This window comes from Carettochelys insculpta, chromosome 1, assembly GCF_033958435.1.
Source record: "Carettochelys insculpta isolate YL-2023 chromosome 1, ASM3395843v1, whole genome shotgun sequence".
Classification (NCBI taxonomy): Eukaryota; Metazoa; Chordata; order Testudines; family Carettochelyidae; genus Carettochelys; species Carettochelys insculpta.
The window spans coordinates 264,572,547-264,592,861 of NC_134137.1; the positions used below are offsets into that span (position 1 = coordinate 264,572,547).

The window sequence follows — 20,315 nt, forward strand, 5'->3', positions numbered from 1 at the left end:
GAACAATGGGACAAAAAATATTACATTTATTCACAGTTTTCTTCAGCCTACGGCCGCATGCAGCTCTTTAATGAGTCATTTGCAGCCCCAGACGCTGCCACCGCTGACTGCTCTGCGGCTCGCTATGAGTGCCCCTCACAAGAGTCCCCCCAAGCAAGGTCTGGACACAGAGCTGCCTCAAGTAGACTCCCCACTCCACTGCCAGGTTGTCGACCCTGAAAGGTGAGACAAGTTCAGGGGTACGTGCACCTGAGCCGCATGTGGCTCTTTGAGCAATCGAATGCTCGAAGACACAGGAGAACTGTGTGTCTGTGCACATGTTCCTCTCCAGCGCTTCCAGGGAGAAGTACATGGCAGCAGCGCTGGTGAGTCAGTGGCATTGGATCACAGTGGGAGGTGGGTGGGTGGGAAGGTGCTGGAGGTGCGGGGCTCTCAGGGAGGGGAGGATGGATTGAGTTAAAGCAGGGGAGGAGGCTGGGGGTGTGTGGCTGTTGAGGAGGGGAGGGGGGATTGGGTTAACACGGTGGGGACGGGGTGGGGGTGCCTGGCGCTAGAGGAGAGGAGTGGGGATTGGGATAAAGCAGGTGGTGGAGCTAGGAGTGCCTGGGTCTGGAGGAAGGGAGGGGAAGAGTGCAGAAGTACTTATAAATTTTTTAAGGGGTACTTTATTAAAACAAAGGTTGAGAAACACTGGAGTGGAGGGTTGATGAGAACATTGCTCCTTCTTGCTTAAGAGCCTACCCCCAGCTGCAGCGTTTTCCTTGTCCTCAGTTCCTGTCCAACCCAGGGGTGAAAGTAACTTAAACTTTCTAACTGGTACAAGTCATTGTGTGTGTGCTGTTCTTCAAGAGGGGATTACAAAAAGCCTGGGTTGACATTACTTATTAAGGACTGTCTCGTATTCACGTGCATTGCGGCCCCTAAGCATTGATTTGCAACTGAATTTGAAAAAAATGGCTCCTCACTGTTTTGCTTGCACACCCCTGGCCTATAGACTATGATAGCAGTTTTGGCCACCTTTGAATAGTGTTTGTTTTGTCATCTACCTTCTGAATATGCCAAATACCAATCACACTCTTTTTGGGAGATTTATTTTTTTCTGTGGCATCTAAGATATCACAGCATAGTAAGTGGCAGTGAAAATTTTAACAGTGACATTTACAGTTGCAGCATCAGTATGCTGTAGTGCCATGCACATACTGGGGATGTCTATTATGGGTAAATTTCACTAAAAAGAAAGAGTGACAGACTGCAGTGGGGCAGTTGCCCCACTTTGGCAAGAGAAGGGTTAAAAGCAGGCTGAAGGGAGCCTGAGCAAACCTAGCCAATCAGGGCACAGTTAGCAACAGCCAACCAGGGCCCTGAAAAAAGGCTACAGGGTGGACAGGAGCTAACTCTTGCCCAGATCAGCAAGGAAGAAGGAGCAGGGTCCCAGAAAGGGAGGGAACCAGCAGCACCTTATACAGAGCTGTGTTGGGCCGGCTCAAAGGACACTTCATCCTGACACCTCCCAGGCTGTTGGCCTTGACACAAGGGCCAAGAAAATACAAGGGTCATGGGGAAGTGGCCCATGGAATGGGAGCAGTCAAGGGAAGAGACAGAGGGCAGGAGACTGGTTCCGTTGCAGGATCCCTGATTAGAAACCAGAGTAGTGGGTGAGCCTTCCCACTTGCACCGCAACTTGCCACCACTGAATGTGGCCTTTGCAGACTGCAGCTTGCCCGAGGCAAGGAGCTGGACTTTGGGGCTGCAGTTGGCCACTCAGGTGTATGTATGAATTGAGGATTGCTGATACCCCCTGAATGGGAGGAGAAAGAGCAGTGGGCACTGCCAGGAGGCAGTGTCCTGAAGCAGACACCACAGACCCAGGGAGCAACACAGATCCAGAGCTAAAGGGTAGAAACACGAGAGTGAAGTGATGATGGGTATGGGGAGGAAGAGCAAGAATCAAACTTGTTCAGAAGTGGGTAAGCAACCTTTTTAGAACTAATACTATAAACACAGCACATTATTTAAACTGACAAAACTAGAGTACACCTACTTCCATTTACAGAGTAGGCTTTAAAGAATAAATCATCTCACTTTTACAATCTCCCTTCAACTCTGGCACAGTCACAACTACAGTGGTACAGTGGTGAATACAGTTTTGTAATTATAGGGCTCTATGATGCACAAATACAGCAAAACCAGGAGAAAACACTAAGCACAAATATTTACCAAATTTCATGCGAATGTACTCATATGGATCCTCTTGCCACAGCTCTTCGTCCTCATCTTTATAACACATTAGGGAGAAAATCACTTCTTCAGATATACTCTAAGAGTAGAGAAATCAAATATGTTCAAGTACACTGAACATACGTAAAGCATAGCTTCCCCTGCTACCACAAAACAAAACTTTTTGTACATAAGTAAGGTTAGTTTAACTATGCCCCTAAAATTATTTTTCTTGCTGTGATGGTCTTTACAATACATACACTGTGTTTTAAAGGATTCAGAAGCCAACAAAAAGTTTTACTCCATCAAACACCAGGACAGCACAAAGAATATACCACAGGGCACAATCTAACAGCAGCAGAACATATGATTCTATGAGAGGATTTCACTATGTGGCACTAAATGTGAGAGTAGGTCTTTTACTCTCCCTTCCTAACACTGGTGGAATTTATCTTCTGATAAGCTCATTAAACATGGGGACTTCATGAAAGGAAAATGAAATACGGAGTTGAAAATCATTGTCTTTCGTTGTTTTCCACATGTTCTAAGTACAAAACAAGTGGTTAAACAAGTGCTCACTCCCCCACAGGTCATCTTCCCTTCCTTCATCTGATAGTGCAGTCAATTTTGAACATCTATAGTTACAATCAGAGAACCAGAAATGTCAGACTGGGAGAGATCTCAAGAAGTTATGAAGCCTAGCTCCACGCACTAAGGCAGGACCAAGTAAAACCTACACCATTCCTAACAGATGTTTGTCTAAGCTATTCTTAAAAATCTCCAATGATGGGGATTCTACCAACTTCCCTCAAAGCCTATTCCAGAATTTAGATAGCTTTATAACTGAAAAAGGGATTTTTTTTTTTATTTTTAATTTATAACACACATCTCCCTTGTTGTGGATTAATTACTTCTTACCTTCAGCTGGCAGGAAGAACAATTGCCACTGTCCTGTTTATAACAGCTCTTATAATTTTTGAAAAACCTTTTTCAGGCTCTTCTTTACTCAAAACTAAAGATGCACTTTTTTTTTTAATCTTTCCTTCTACTTTAGGGTTTTTACATTTTAATCACTTTTGTTGCCGTTCTCTGGACTCCCTCAATTTGTTCCCATCTTTCCTGATGTGTGGTGTTTAAAACTGAACACAATATTCCAGTGGTGGCCTCACCAGTGCCAACTGTGACAATTTTCTCCCATATCTTACATACTGTACTCCTGTTCATACATCTTAGAGTGATATTAGATTTCTTCACAGCTGCATTCCATTGCTGACTTGTATTCAATCTGTGAACCACTATAATTTCCAGGTCCTTTTTAGTAGTAATACCACTTAGCCAGTTATTCCCCATTGCATAGCTGTGCATTTGATTTTTCCTTCCTAAGTGAAATGTCATACTACTCTTTATTTGAATTCAGTCCTACTGATTTCAAATGAATTCTCAAATTTAAGATCATTTTTGAATTCTAGTCCTGTCCACCAGTGTGCTTGCAATTCCTCCCAGCTTGGTGTCATCTGTAAATTTGGTAAGCATGCCTCCATTCTGTTATCCAAATAAGTAATGGAAATATTGATTAATACTATACCGAATTCTGCAGGAACCCTGCTAAACACACCCTTCCAATTTGATTGAGAACCATTAATAAAACCTCTCTGAGTATGGGCTTTCAACCAGTTGTGCACCTATCAATGGTGATTTCATGTAGACTCCATCTCCCTCGTTTACTTATGAAAATGTCGTATGTGACTATGTAGAAAGCCTTACTAAAATCAAGAGCTATCACTTCTACAGCTTCCGCCTATCCTTTAGGTCAGTAATCTTGTCCCAAAAAAAGGAAAAAAAAAAAAAAAAGGAATTAGATTAATTCAGCATAATTTCAAATCTGTGCTGGCTATTCTTTATAAACCTATCATCTGCTAGGTGCTTACAAATGGATTGTTTCATAATTTGTTCTTGTATCTTTCTAGGAATCCTAACCAAAGACAAAAGACTGAGTAATCAAAGCATAAGATTATGACTTCATTGCAGGATCAAGCAAAATAAAGAGGGAAATACCTCTTATCCAAATGCAAATTTCACAATAAAGGCAAAAGTTAAACAGAACAATGAAGAAACAAAGAAGTACATCTCCGTGAAAACTATTTTTTTTTCAGTTTGACCGTTATGAAGGGTTTTGGAGAATCTCTCCCACAAAAATGCAAGTCTCAACTTCAGCTCATGTCAAGAATGTAATTTAAATGTTCATAACTGTGTTTTTGCACTGACCTGTATATGTGGCTTCATCTGCTTCCAAGTTACAGAATGACTGACCCCTTGGTTCAGATAGTTTAAAATTTGCTGAAGGACACGAGGAGCTATATATTCTTTTTGCCTGTATTGGTCTAAGATCTTTAAGAGAACCTAAGAGAATAATAAATTTACTTTCTTAATGAAGCATGAAAATTTTAACACACAGTATAATCCTTTCTAGTGAAGACATTTTGATATGTCAATTTCAAGCTCACATATTTATCACTTCTATTAAATGCCTTTTATCCAAACATTGGTAATGATATCAACAATGAAGTTCGGAGCCTACAAACCCTTACTATCAGGAAATCTCCCACAATAGCATTACTAACAATGGTAAGATTGAAGACATGCATAAATGTTTTCAGGATTGAGGCCTCAATATGCCACAGCACTCAGTGAGGTAACATATCTCGATTGCTACAGATGGGGGGAAAGTAAGAAACAGATATTAAGGGATATATGGTCAAAATTTGGTAGCAAAAGGTAGGATTTAAACCTATAAATAGGATTTATGTGGCTAATATTTAGGTGCTAAATTTTGAGGAATCCAAGTTTTAAAACTGAGCTCTAACTGACTTTCCTGAAGTTGCCACAGGTTTATGGCAAAGCTAGGAAGAGGGGTAGGAGTCCTCACAGCTGCCTGCTATAACTACTAGATCACATTCATTATCTTTGATTAGAACACCAACTGGGAGCTTTTAGTCTACAGTATCCCTCTATATATAGGAAATTTTTGTGTATAGGAAGCATGAAAATGTTTACAATAGGTCACCAATTTGGAGTAACGACGGGAGACTTATTATGACTTCACAGGAACAGAGAACTGGCAAGTACCTGTGCAGTATGAGTACAGAATCTATGTTCTGCATAATAATATGGTCATTTATTTTTGAAAAGACAAGTTTTGTTTCATAATAATTCTTCATAATAGATTAGTAAACCACATCATAGCATATTTTATAAAAAAAATACCACCTTCCTGTTGGCCTCTTGGTAACTGCATTTATACTTGTCATCTTTCCTCCTTACCTGCTCCTTGCGGCAAGGAGTCTCTATGTCCCATGCAGTCACTAACCTATTGTTAGCACTTAACAAACAATAAATATATAATGGCTGTCTACACTACGAAAATAACTTGGAAGTTGCTTACCGCAAGGACAACTTCAAGGTAAGCAACTTCGAAGTTGAGAGTCTACAGACACCCTACTTCAAAGTAGGGCACTACTCCATTCCCAGGAATGGAGTAAGGACTTCAAAAAGCTGGGCTCCCTCCTTCGAAGTTAACTTTGAAGTAAGGGAAAAATGTGTGTAGACTCTCTGCTGGCTACTTCGAAGTAGTGCCTAACTCTGAAGTTAACTTTGTAGTTCCAAGTGTAGATACACCCAGTGAATACTTAACAAAATTGTTTCACTACAGCACTTGATCTATCTGAGAAGCACAATGAATTATTAACTTAAAAGCTAGAAACGGAGGAGCCCTATCTATGCAGATTGACAAGTCCATTTGCCTTAGAAGATAAATGCTCCCTAAGGTAGGTTTCCTAGTCTTTCAAAGAGTCTAAATTTTAAGTATTTCAAGAGATGAACAATTTCTCTTTCAGTTTCATGCATTACTTCTAATAAGTTATACCACCTGAATCTCCAAAATTATTTATCTCCTTTGATGTTTAGCCCTTTCACATTTACCCAGAATTATCATGCCCTCCCACTACTGGCCTTTTTAACCACACTTATATTTAATCTCAATTTTTTGGATTTAGAAACACAATTATACTTCACAGCAATTTCAATATTTGGATGTTATCCTAATTCACAAACAAGAAACAACGTTACCTGTTGGATTCCCACAGCATAGGTTTTTAAAAAGAATTCCGAAAATTCAAAATATTCCTTTGTCACATTTCCAGGACTTCCATACCTTTAAATTAAAAAAGGAAACAGGTATTTACACTTTTGAAGCAAAGATTTCTGTTTAACAGAACAGCACAGTCCTTGATTAATCTTGCAAACATACCAAAGACACTGATACACAACTCCTCTTCCACCAGAGATATGTACACAAACATCATTCTAGGGCATTAATTTCACAAGGATCTATTTCCCCATTTTTCTTATATATGCATAAGCACAATGTTGTATTCAATAACTAAAGCTGCTTTTTTGTCACAGGGTATATGAATGCCCCACATTTCTAAAAACACCCATGCATTAATATCTTGGAATTTAGGCATGGGCAGAAAGACACAGTGAGCAAAAGCTGAATTAATTTTACTGGATTGATTGAGAACTAGCAAGTGAAACCTGACTTTACTGAAGCCTGAACATAAGAACGGACATACTGGGTCCTAGCCAGAGGTCCATCTCGCCTAGTCCAGCTAGTATTCTGTCTTCTGACAATGGCCAATGCCAGATGCTCCAGAGGAAGTGAACAGAACAGGTAATCACTGAGTGACCCTCTCCTGCCATCCATTTCCAGCCTCTGACAAACTGAGGCTAGGGACACCATTCTTACTCATACTAGCTAATGGCTGTGTCTAGACTAGTCCCCAGCTTCGAAGGGGGCATGGTAATTAGGGTGTGGGAAGATTAGTAATGAGGTGCTGCGGTGCATATGCAGCACTTCACTAGGTTAAACCTTTCCCGTGGCAACTGTGAAGTGTTGCTAGCTGGCATGTGGCCACAGGTCAGCCACAGGTACTTTGAAGTGCCCACGTTCCTTCAAAGTCCCTTTACTCCTCAAAATTTTGAGTTTTTGCCTTCTGAATAAAAATTTGGAGTCAAGAGATTCCGAACGACTGCAGGCACTTGAAGGACCCGCGGCTGACCTGTGGCTACATGCAAGCCAGCACTTTGAAGTTTCACACTTTGAAGTTGCCGTGGGGGATATTTAGCCTAATAAAGTGTTACATATGCACCACAGCACTTCATTAGTAATCTCTGAATACCCTAATTACCATGCCCCCTTTGAAGTTGGGAGCTAGTCTAGACACAGACATTAAGTATTATTTGGAGGGCAGAAACTCAGCTTAGAGCTACCACTTTGTCACCTGATGGTAGATCCTCTTTCAAGATAAGGCCAATTATATACTTTTAAGTTATATTGGAAAAGCATGTTTTGCTTAAAATAATGCAACATGAATTTTTAAATTAACAGCTATAAATATGTGATTTTGCCATTCTCCATAACCACAATATCACTTTGATTTACTGTAGCAAGCTAATAGCTTTATTTATAAAAAAAAATGGTGGCAAAGCATTGGCTTACACCACCATGTGGTGAACCACCTTCAAAGCAATCTCAGCCCGACAGCCCAAGGTTCTTCAAAAATGTCACAGCACCCTTAACTAAGCAGGGTAACAATTGCGTTAGGCTTGCAGCCCGTCAGATGAAACACTCAAGTGGAAACAGATGTTCAAAATCAGAGCATGCAGATAAAAAAGTTTGTTCATTCCTCAAGGTGGATGAACAAGAACCAAGACATGGATAAGATGTGTCCTATTTTAGATGTTTAGTTGAACTGACAAGTTTCTAAACTGCTCTAATATTCGTTATTACAACAGTAATCCTAATAACAGGAGGATGGTGGACAGAGGTAGGAAGTGTTAGGCTTCTCCTCAAAGCTCCAACTCAGAGCTTCTAAATATTTAACTTTTAATTTAAGATACATACATATATTTCCAACTTTAACCCAATCCACATTGGCTGTTTACACATTACCACCTTCCTTTGAAGGAAAGATGGTAATTAGGGTGTTGGGAGTTTACTAATGAAGTTAAGCAAATTCCCCTCTACGGCAACTCCAAAGTTTTAAACTTCGCAGCACCAGCATGTGTCTAGCCGCAGCACACCTGCCGGTATTTTGAAATGCCGGGGCAGCTTCAAAGTCCCCTTAAGTGCCCTGGCACTTCAAAGTACTGGCAGGTGTGCCGCGGCTAGACATGTGCCGGTACTGTGAAATTTAAAACTTCGGAGTTGCCACGGGGGGGCGGAATTTGCTTAATGAAGTGCTGACTATGCATGGCAGCAATTCATTAGTAAACTCCCAACACCCTAATTACCATCCTTTCTTCGAAGAAAGGTGGTAGTGTAGACAAGCCCATTTTGTTTGTTTGGAGACTTCTTTCAGGATGCAACAGAATTATATTAATTTTGGTAAATATTAATCACTCTGTTATTCAGAAAGGATGGCTCAGCAGTTAAAAGGCCAATTTTGAAGATCCTAACTCCCTTGAACTACAGGTTCAATTTAGTTCTTCATCTTTCCAAATCAAAACTGAGGGGCAAGTAAATTGTTGGCACTTGGTCTTTTGGACAAAACTTTAAATTAGAGGCACTGTCTGATCTACTAGACAAAGATGCCATGGCATCTTTTGGGAATACATTTCCCCTGCAGCCCTTGGCCAGAGATTTTCCTTTTTTCCCTGCCATTCCATGAAAAGTTGTGTGACAAACTGCAAACAGTTTGAGATTCTTCAGGATTAAAAACATGAATTTTCACATAAATATATATCTAGGAATCTCTATTTTCAAGTCTAAATGAGTCTAAATATCTCAAACTAGTAAAAAAATTACAAGTTATACGCCAAATATGAAGAAAAACTTCTGGTCCTCATTTCATCAGGCAAAAGGATAAGAAAAAAAATTACTCTAAGTTCCTAGGAGAGCAGACAAGAAATAAAAAACAACATTTATGCTTCTACAGTGTTTTTCATCCACCCATTTCACAAACAATTAAGCTTGCAATACCCATATGAAGTAGGTAAGCATTAGCTCAGTTTCACATGTGGGCATGCTAAAACAGAGTGAAATTCCATTAATTTACCTTAGGTGGTAACATAGGATGTGAGTGCCAGAGTCAAGATCAGATGCCTAGTCTCCTGTTTTTACCATAAGTATGTTAGCTCCCAGAATATCTGCACATCATAAATAAATAGTGCCTGTGTAGTATGACTATACAATATATATTCTGCATAACAATATCCACAAAAGAAGCAGGTAAACATTGACATTTTTATGCCATGTAAATTTTTAATCACTGTATTACCGTTCAAAAAGACGAGCTACAATATGCAATGCCCACTTCTTACACTTCCACCACACGAGCTCTGGTCTATCATCTTCATCAATCTGTAATGTCTCCTACAAATAAATGAATAAATCAGCCAACATATACAAAATTAAATTAGAAACACTGAGTGATTAATCCAAATTCAGATACAAACATTAAAGTTTCAGTTTTATTAACAGTGATGTTAGCTGCCAAACTAAAACATGATAGTTTTTTCTTTTGATGTGATCATCTAAACGTACTGTTATGCTGAAAGTGACTGATTTAAAAAAGCTGTATCTATGTGTACACTCCAGAATTACATACAATATAAATAATTGCATAGCTATGCATACACCATACATTCAAACAAAACATGTCAAGAGAATAGGACTGTGAAAGGAAACGCTCAGAAGTTAGGAAATGCCAAAGTTAAGGTTGTTACGAGCACCATAACTGTACATCCCTATGCATATGAATTGAACTACATATCATTGCTGGGCTCAGGTTACTCGGTTACATATACAGGTTGAACCTCGCTAGTCCAGCAACATTTGTAGCCTGGCATGATTCTAGTTAGCTGGATGTCCAATTATCATGGGTTTTGGCCAATTTTTGGTGGTCCCATAAAGTCTGTTTGCAGCCACCAGTCCTGGCTCTCAGTGCTCTGTGCTGCTCTTTAGCTCTAATTTACCACTAAATGTCTTCTAAGAGCCCAGGAAGCAGCAGAAGTGTCAGTAATGCTGACAGACCACATTGAACTCCTGTGGTTCATCAGTCTCTCATTCAGCATTGATCAGATACCAAGAGTGCCAGACTAGAGAGGTTCAACCAGAACATGTAAATTTTACTACATAGCTAAGCTAAATTTACTCTTGGGGTAATTTTGTGCCACTGCACAATGCAGAATTTTGCAGAAATTAACGCTATGTATGCAGAATTTCCTTCCCCTCACCTCCACCCAGAAACTGGCGGCAGTGCTGCTAGGTGCCACTGGATCTGGCAAAGCCCAGCTTGCGCAGAAAAGATACTGCTAACAGGGGAAAGAATGGATACTAGAGCAGGGATTCTCCTTCTTTTTCTTCTTGAGTCCGGACCCGAATTTGCTATAAAAATTCCTCGGCTTGCCTGTGCCACATCTGTTTTCCTGCATATCCACTAGTTTAAAAGTGAGGACTAGAGGATAGCAATCAGGGCAACTACCAAAAGCTCCATGCCACAGGGAGTCCCTCCAGGTTTCGTTGCTCTGATTGTAGTTTTAGTCCTGCAAGGTGGCGTTTGGGCTTGGGCTTGGGCTGTCTGCCCTGAGCCCCAGCAAGTCCAGTGCTGGCCCTGCTTTCTAGTTTATTAGGGGGAACTCCTGGAAACATGCCTGCAGCCCTCAAAGGCGTCCCAGACCGCAGACTGAGAGCCACTGAGCTAGAAGGTTTCTGGCAGATTCACGATGATGTGCAAGAACATCCATGTAAACCTGGGACAGAGCATGAAGCTATTTTCCTCTTTGGATAACTGTGCTCCAGGGGAAAAGGTATGCAGGTTTATTGGCTGGGGGTTGGGGCCATGGGTGAGGTCTGTGGGAGGGAAGGACAGAGAAACAGGAAATGTATTGTCATAAGGGTTTCTTTAACTCTCTGTTCCTGGGGCTTTGGATGCGTACCTATTATTAGAGACATGCTTTCCGACAGATATTTTGATTTCAATTACAAAATAATTGAAACAGGCATAATCATATAGTATTAGACTCATAAAATTTGTAGGATTTTGCAGTATTTTAAAATGTATGCATAATTTTATTTATTTTCTTTTTTTTTTTTGGTACAGAATTTTTAATTTGTTGGCATACCATGGCCCCAGGAGTTTGTTCTATTCAGTCTCTCAGCATGTTTCCAGCTTCAATCTCACAGATCAATGATTCTGCTTCCAGCACGAGTCTAAACCACTTGTGGGAAGTTGCTTACGCCCTAATGTGAATGTGTCAAATATAGTAACTCTTCCTGATTCCTTGCTCATACTTGCCTTTATCTCATACCTGTTTCAGAGTCTATTGGTGCTAGTTTCCCCAGGGCTACTTAATCTCCACAAATGAGAATTCTGTATGGAAGGGGTCTTTGCAGAAGGGAAGATTACTATGCCCAGTAACTCTGCTTCTCTGAACATATCTTGGAAAACTGACTCTCATTCCCTCCCATCTTCATTCAGAGACTGAGGCTTTACATTAAATGGATCCACCTTGCTGGCATTGTTCTTACACCTGTTCCTTTGGAATAATTTAAGTCTCTTATGAGGAAAAAGGGCAGAGAGCAAAAACAGATATAAACTGTGTGTTTATATGACCATGGAGTAGACACTACATGTCTATGTTTGTGGTAAGCAATTGTTTCTTGTTTTTGAAACAAACCGTCTAAAATGATTAGGAGTCTCTGAAGTATTCAGAGTTGGAGCATATACACTACAGAGTTACCTCAAACAGTCTACATGAGTTGCCTGTATAATTTGTATTAGACATTAATCCTAAGCGAGCCTTCTTCCTGCATGGAAGTTGGATGACGACCGCTCGGGGGCGGGGCGGGGGGGGCGTCGCATAACTAGTTAGCATGCCAGAGTCTCGTTCATTATTGGAATTGGCCGTTCTTAGTTGGTGGAGTGATTTGTCTGGTTAATTCCAATAATGAATGAGACTCTGGCATTCTTCCTGCTTGGTATCTTTATACTTTTGGTCAATTTCTCCATGTGATCTGTCCCCATTTTCCCACTCCAAAAAAAAAAAAAAAAAAAAAAAATCAATGTCAGTTCCTCCTCACTGACATAAACCTTACAGTGGGCACATTTCTATCGATGATAGTGCGGAAAATCTCCATCCACTGAGTCATGGTCTGGTTATTCACCAGCTGGAGTGGCAATGCATACTGAGACAGGGGAAGAAGAAAACAAAGATAAGTGAAGTTAATTTTCTTCCAAGAATCATAAAGGCATTTCTACATTTTCTACATTTCTCTAGGAAACTGTAGTTTCTCTTTAAGCAAGATTTCCTTATTTGTGGTGCAAAATCGCAAATTTACACCCCTAAACCTGACTGTAATTTTTTTAAAGGGAAAACATCAAGCCAACCCACCAGACTGACTAAAAGATTGGTGGTCAATCAAGGTGAACACTACTCATTCTAGAGAAGCAGTGAACACAGTGAGAAATGTAAGATAAGCTGCCTGGCAATTAACATTCAATATTTTCAATACATGGAAGACATCCTCCTTTTTCATGCTGTTTCCTGGGAGCTAGAATATGTAGCCAGGTGCTTCAAAAAGCATCCAAGACTGACATATAGGTAAGAGCAACTTTCAAGCTTCTTAGGGCTCCAGAAAACAGATGGAGGAAATGGCAGGGATCATGTTACCTCTTTAAACTGACATTTACAAGATAAGTCTGCTATGTGAGGCACTTAAATTAGATCCTCCTTAGACAAGCAAGGGGTTGAGAACAAGACACTCTCTGAGGCCTTGACTACAGGTTTGTCTAGGATGGGGTAGGCAACCAAAATAGCGAGAGACATTTTTTTCAAATTTGGTAAAAAACTCAATAGTTCAAGAGTTGCAATGCACATGAACATGAGACAGTCCTTAATAAATAATATCAAACCATATTTTTGTAACCCCTATTTTAAGAACAATGCACACACAGTGATTTGTCATTGGCCTGCTAATCCCAGGGTTGTGAGTTTCAATCCTTGAGGGGGCCATTTAGGGATCTAAGAAAGAAAAAAAAGGGGATGGTGCTTGGTCCTGCCAAGAGGGCAGGGAACTGGACTCGAAGACCTCCCAAGTCCCTTCCAGCTCTATGAGATGTATGTGTGTATGTAATGAGATACATGTTTACTACAGAATGTTCACTACAGGATGTTCACAAGCTTTTTACACATTCGGTTTCCTCGCACTTTACATGTGTGTGTTAGTACCACTATCTTGCTGACTTTCATTTCTGAACCTACTTTAATTCTGCCAATTTTACTTCATGTAATTTCAGTTTTCTTTCTTAAAATGGATGTTGCCCTTCACAGCAGGAATGCCACAAGCTTCCTTTTCCTTTTCAAAAGCAAGACTTTATTAGCAGCAGGATCAAAACGCAGATACAGTATCATATCCCACAATGCACTGCACATATTAAAGGGGGAGTTATCTAACATTTTGAGATCAAAGGTCACTTGCTATTTCAATATGAGTTGATCTTGTTGGGTTTCTAGACATTCACTATTTATTGAAAATAATCAGGAGATTTTTTTTTGTCCACTTTGCAATTATAGTGTTGGGAGCCATGAAGAAGTCCTTAAGAGCTGCAGGTTGCAGACCCCTGGCCTAGGTGAACTGTGAGTGGGGACATATCCAGCATTGGCCACAGCAATAAATAGGAAATAGGAAACAGCAAAACACTTCAATAAGAAACAGCAAAAGAATTTACAACTAAATACAACACTATTGATGTAAAGGCTGACAAATGTTACCAAAGCAATAGAAATCAGTTCCAACGACTGTCATGGGCTCTGCTCTTTATAACTGCATGATGTCATGCAACAGCTGAGGGTGCTCAAGCCACTCAGACAGGTACTGCTGAGGGAGGGAAGGTTTATGAGGGCTATGCTCAAGGCATACAGATGCCCACAGTGGAACAGACATGCGCATCACATCTCAAAGAAGATTTAGAGCAGTGATTTGCAAACTTTTCATCATCACACTCCCTTTTGATTTTTGAGAAACCCTCACGTCCCCCCACCTCTTCTTTACCAGCATCCAACCCCACCTTAACAAAAAATTCAATTCATAATTTAAAATAGACACAAAAACCTGATGTAAAAATGTTATTTAAAATTAAAAATAAGCACAAATAGTTTTTCTTAGCCCCTTGCAGGTGCCTGGTGCAGCCCCAGCTGGCCACCTGCCTGAGCTCTGTGCCAGCTGCCCACCTGCCTGAACCCTGTGCTGACAGAGCCACTTGCCCAGCCGTCTGCCTGCCAGCCCAAGCCGCTCGAGCCTCATGCTGCCCAGGCTAACCACCCGAGCCCCATGCTGCCCAGGCCAGCCGCCTGCCCGCCAGCCTGATCCACCCTAGCCCCACAAGCTTACTGCTTGAGCCCCACAAGCTGCCTGCCCTAGCTCCTTCCCTCCCCACCAAAGCCAGGCGCCACCAGCCCCCTGCTCTTGCCCCAGCCCCCTCCCGAGCCAGGCACCCCTAGCCCCGCATCTCACCCATCCTCCTCTCCCTCGCATCCCCAACCCACACTCACTCACCTTTGCAGGAGGCAGCTAGCTCCAAGTGGGTCTTTGCCGGCCGTCTACTTTTTTATATATAATATAAAACGGCAGGTGCTGAGAGCCAGAAGCAAAGGCCAGCTCTTTCTTTGGATGGGGGAATGAGGGGGGTGGGGGGCTGGGTTGCCTTGTGCGCCGCCCCCACCCCCCTGGAATTTCTTCACACCCTCCAGTTTTGGAAACCATGCTTTAGAACATGGCAGCAGGGTCTACATTGCCAGTTCATACCTGACAGGCTGGTGGAAGGCAGATTTATACACCCCGCCACTCAACTGTACACTAACAGTTGCTCGAGACAAGCCATGTGACTTGTTCCTTCCTCTTAGTCCCTAATGGCTTGAATCTATTATCTTGTAGGGCATATTGCAAAGCATGTGTGGACTAAGGCTTTTTATATGGACTGAGACTTCTCAGCATTGCAGAACAGCCTTTTTAGATAAGCGCAATACATTTTGCTGTTGTGAGTCAATAGCTTGTAATTATACACATTCAGAATCAGCAGTAACTTATCAAACTGGCTTTCAGAAAGGTAGAGGTAGAGGTAGAGAGAGAGAGTGTGTGTGTGTGTGTGTGCGCGCGTGTGTGTAAAAAAGTGGGTTGTTGTCCCCAGCAAGATACAATTCCATATTATTCTCTGTGCACAGAAGCCTACCTGCACAAGTGCATAGAAGATTTTTAAGATCTGTTTCTGAAGCAGTACAGAGTAGTGAGAGTTATCTGGAAGAAGCTGGATCATCTGCTGCTGAATCCGAGGCAAGAATATTTGCATTGCTGCTATGAGGGGATCTCGCTCCTCTGCTTTCTTGTACCTGCAAAAAAAAAAAAAAAAAGATGAAGGGGAGGGATAGTTCAGTGCACCAGCCTGCTAAACTCAGGGTTATGAGTTCAGTCCTTGAAGAGGGCCATTTAGGGATCTGAGGAAAAACAAAAACAAAAAAAAACCAAACAAACCTGTCAGGCACAGTGCATGGCCCTGCTATAAGGGCAGGGGACTAGACCCAATGACCTCTCAAGATCCCTTCCAGCTCTATGAGAGAGCAAATGATGGCCTTTGTTCCAGTAAGCTGAGCTGAACAGTCACAGTTCTAATCAGCCTACTCCTTCGTCATGATCCAATTACTCTACCTTCTTAAAAAAAATACCTTGACATTCATGAGAACAACATTTATTCATTTATCCTCTCCTCCATCTGACAGCCCATACTATGCATGCAAACCCTTCCACCAGCAGACAGAAAAATATCACTATGGACAGGACTAATGTTATTTAGACTGCACACTCCTTGCAAAAGGGATCACCATTGCGTTCTGTGTTAGTAAAGCAACTGGCACAATGGTGTCTTAGTTTATGACTAGGGCTCCCAGGTGTTACAGTAATACAAATAATAAATAATATTTTTCCTTGCAACTAGACTGTAAGCTTCTTGGAGCAGGGCCTATGACTTCTTACATACCAGCCCTCTCCTGGTACTCAAATAAATAAGTGAATAGCTTTCAAAAGATAGGGAAAGCTCTTTTGGGATCTTCTGAAAATTTATGTCTGTGTTTTTATAAATATAATAAACTGGCCAAAGAATGTTATAAAGAATGGGACAAATTTTCAGTGATGCCACAGGCCTGTGGCTCCAGCTGATGTCAGAGGAAGCAGAGAATGTTTGGCATCTCTGAAAATCAGTCCCAGAGTACATACAGCATTGGATAACAATACATCAAAAGAGGTATAACAGTTGCAATCCAGCATTTTCCTTGAAGCACAACTAGAAAATAAGTTGTATCCAGATATCCAGTAACGTATAGCTGTTTCTCCTAATGTATACAAAGGCATTACAATAAGTAAAGATCACTCTACTCCTTCACAAAGTACTTTAGCATCTGTTGTTGACTTCCACATTTTGGCAGTGGCCAAAAATCACTCAAAAAAATCATTCAGTTTGTGGCAGTGGCCATGCATTCTAAAGAGACATCAACTCTTGAGAAATTCTAAATGTCATGTATCGGAGGGGCAGCCATGTTAGTCTGCACTTATAACAGCAACGAAGGGTCCTGTGGCACCTTATAGACTAACAGAAAAGTTTTGAGCATGAGCTTTCGTGAGCACAGACTCACTTCATCAGATGCATCTGATGAAGTGAGTCTGTGCTCACGAAAGCTCATGCTCAAAACTTTTCTGTTAGTCTATAAGGTGCCACAGGACCCTTCGTTGCTGTTTAAATGTCATGGTGCATCTGTGCAAACTACTATCTATTTGGCTTACATAGCCAGTGCCCTGAATACAGTTACGAAGTTGGATGTCAAGGAAGTCAAAATATAGCTTCAGTTTTAGACTTAATTTTACTTTTCAATACTTTCTAAGCACCCACTGATTTCATGAGCACGGCTCTTGCTTTCATTAAGCCTTGTATCTGACAGATTAGTTGAGTAACCTTACAATACAAAGCTTCACCCCCAATTCTCACATTTTGCACAATCCAGCTCTTTTAGAAACAAAAAAGGGCAGGCCAACTTGGGCAAAAGCGATTCTACTGCAAGGAACTCCTATACATGGAAGAGCATGGGACAAATACAGATATCCCTATATAAGAACAGACAAAATATTCCAAGACTATTTACATGCTGACAGTTTGTTAAGGACTGGATACAATGTGTATTAATATTACTCCCAAATTCTTCATTCATAATTCCTCTTCTTTCCCTCCCCGGCCCCCACCTTCCATAAACTCACTCAAAGGGAAGCCAAGTTCCACAAATCAATGAATTATCCGGTCAAAAAAAGTGGTGTTTTAGGCCCTACCTCACAAAACAGATTCAAAGGTGTATTGACTGTACTTTGCAATCCAGTGGGTCAGCTAAGTTCTGGCTGATCCCAAAGATCTCATAGCATTTCCTGTTAGTATAGAGATTATGGTAGTAACTCAAAGTTTCCTTCTTCTCATCACCACATGGTTATGTGCAGATTAGCCATCTGGCTACAATTTCTGACCCAAGTAGGCTGCATTTCAGTGCCATAACAGTAGAGAGAGTTGGTATTTACTTACATTTTCAAACAAATGTATTTTGAGACTCCCTCTCCCCTGCTCTTTCTATGTCAGCTGTCTGATTAGACCAAGCACATATTGGGGTAGAGATTATGGGTATGTCTTCACTTCCTAGTAGACTGGCACTGCTGCCATCAGTGCAGTGAGCGTCAATTTGACGGGCAATCAATTTGTGCATGGCACCTTCCCAAGAAGTGTAAAGGAAGTTGAAGGCAGGCCTTTCCCATCATCGCAGCTCAATGGGATCCCCAGAGTAAGTGGATCTAGCAACGCTGACTTCAATTATGTTACTCATGTAACTGATATCGCATAACTTTGATCGATTTACTTGAGTAGTGCAGACCAAGCATATGTGTTCCTGTGTTTGGACAGTGCATAGGACCTTGTGGGTACTACTCAAACATATATATAATGATCCTTGTGTGTGCTACATAAAACATTTTGTTATCATTGGAACAAAGATGTTACACATATTTATGATAGTTATTTACAAATAAGTCTACTCTGATAAAACATCCAAGGAAGAAACAAGAAAAATAAAGTTAGATTGCAAAGAAAAAAAAAACATGGCCAAGTTTCAGAGTGTGAGACAACTGACTCAGGATCTACATGTAGACATTATCATTCAGGTCTGAGCCTGGGCTCTGAAACCCCTCTCACTCTCCAACCAGTTTTAGAGACTGCCCTCCAACCCCAGCAGGAAAATCTACATTGCTATTTTTAACCCTGGAGCCTGAGCCAACTGACAGGCTCTGAGACTTGGCACTGTGAGTTCTTCTTAGCAGTGTAGACATGCCCTAAGACTCTTACTGCTGCGGCATTTTCTGCTCTCAAATTGCTGTCAGTACAGACATGATGAATACTTCTCATTTACATACAAGAAAGCAAGCATCTGGTGATCAGGAATTCGCAGCCTTCATCTGAATTCCCTACAGAATTGTCAACATTCTTTCAGCTCTTTCTCTCAAAATAAAGAAATCAGCTGAGATAACACCACTGATTTCTACTGACAGAAATACACTTACTCGTAAGTTTTCACCAGCTGATACAAACACAGCAGGCTGCCAAGCCAGCTCCCACTGTTCTGAGACTGCAAGTAATAGCCTATCTTGTCTACTACTGCTGTCCAATGGCCAGGAAAGTCATGCTTAATGATTGCACGAAGACACATTGTCAGCTGGGCTCTAAAAGAGGAGAAAAAGCAACACATTATAAAACAATAGATATCTTAACAGCAGTTTATATTAAAGGTCTGATCCTGAACTCTCCTTATTTAATGGCGACAATGTAACGATTTATACATACTTCAAGAACACTGAAAGAGTTTGAGGTGGGAGGGCCAGGAGATGAGAAAGGAACAACAGAAAAAAACCTTCAAGTTAGTATTAAGGGAACTCATTCATCATTCAACTTCAGGCATTTTTAGTTGTTTTTTTCTCTCATCCTCTTCACTCTCCACACCTACCAAGTGTTGCATACACACAATTTCTTTATGAAAGCTACTGGCATTACTTCTTGAAAACTAATCTGTAGGTTTCTTTAAGAGTCCAGTAAGTTAAAAGCAGCAACAAAAAATGTAAACTTGCAAATTTTAGAAGATGAAATGGCCTTGTGTGTGATCCAGCCTGAAGTTCACTCACCAAATTGTGATTTTGCTGGAATCATCTAGAAACCATTGCTCTTGACTTTGCCAAGGGATGAAAAAGTCTGCAAAAATATATCTTCTCTTTACCCAATTTTCCATTGTAGAAAATCCTCTTTGCAGTTTTAAATACAGGCATTCAGTGGAGGGATGTCATTCAAGAAGGAGCTTTCAATCTTTTAACCATTGTAGCTTTGCCTCATTTCCCCCTCCCTCTCATCTCTTAACAGTCAGGGCTTCACACTGCCATTTTCCTCCTTCCATCGCTCTGGCAAGCAGAAGATGACAACCGCCAAAGCATTGTTCTACTTACAATAAAGTTGTTGGATCTTGCTTCTTTTTACCCTTTTTATTCCTATACACTTCTGAACAATTGGTTTTCAGACATGATTATTTTGCTCAACATCAAAATATTTTGAACAATGGCTGACACACAGTAGGATTCTGTTTATTCATTAAACAGTAAGAGTACATGTGACAGCAGTGTAAGCTTACCTATGCGATGCGAAAACCCTGGCCTGGGGAGATTACCATTTTCAGCAGATATTCCAGTCACAAATTTTGCAGAGCTCAAGTAGGACAGGCTGTTACGCATGTGATTTGCTGAATACTAATACCACATTACAGAAACACATGGCGGTCATAGGCCCAGGAAAAAAAGTTCTTTTTAAAGATTAAATTGGGTTTTTGATGGGTGCAGTCTTTTAGTTAAGATGTTACCTCATACCACTCCACTATGCTCTGCTGCCCCACCAAAACAGGCTGTGACTCCACCCCATCCCACA

General features: G+C 41.0%; 1 protein-coding gene across 4 annotated transcripts in view; it reads right to left on the minus strand.

Annotated features, from left to right (window-relative positions):
- IPO8 (importin 8) overlaps nucleotides 1-20,315 on the minus strand; it is a 69,467-nt gene that overhangs the window by 36,697 nt on the left and 12,455 nt on the right. For all 4 annotated transcript variants that reach the window (XR_012647100.1, XM_075006520.1, XM_075006496.1 and 1 more), the window contains exons 4-10: nucleotides 18,914-19,072; nucleotides 15,507-15,663; nucleotides 12,374-12,463; nucleotides 9,555-9,649; nucleotides 6,343-6,427; nucleotides 4,483-4,617; nucleotides 2,218-2,317 (exon numbers count right to left, since the gene is read on the minus strand). Coding sequence is in view for 3 of the 4 variants with exons in the window: in XM_075006520.1 (XP_074862621.1) it covers nucleotides 2,218-2,317; nucleotides 4,483-4,617; nucleotides 6,343-6,427; nucleotides 9,555-9,649; nucleotides 12,374-12,463; nucleotides 15,507-15,663; nucleotides 18,914-19,072 (821 nt within the window). In the remaining variant the exon portion in view is untranslated. The remainder of the gene's footprint in view (nucleotides 1-2,217; nucleotides 2,318-4,482; nucleotides 4,618-6,342; nucleotides 6,428-9,554; nucleotides 9,650-12,373; nucleotides 12,464-15,506; nucleotides 15,664-18,913; nucleotides 19,073-20,315) is intronic.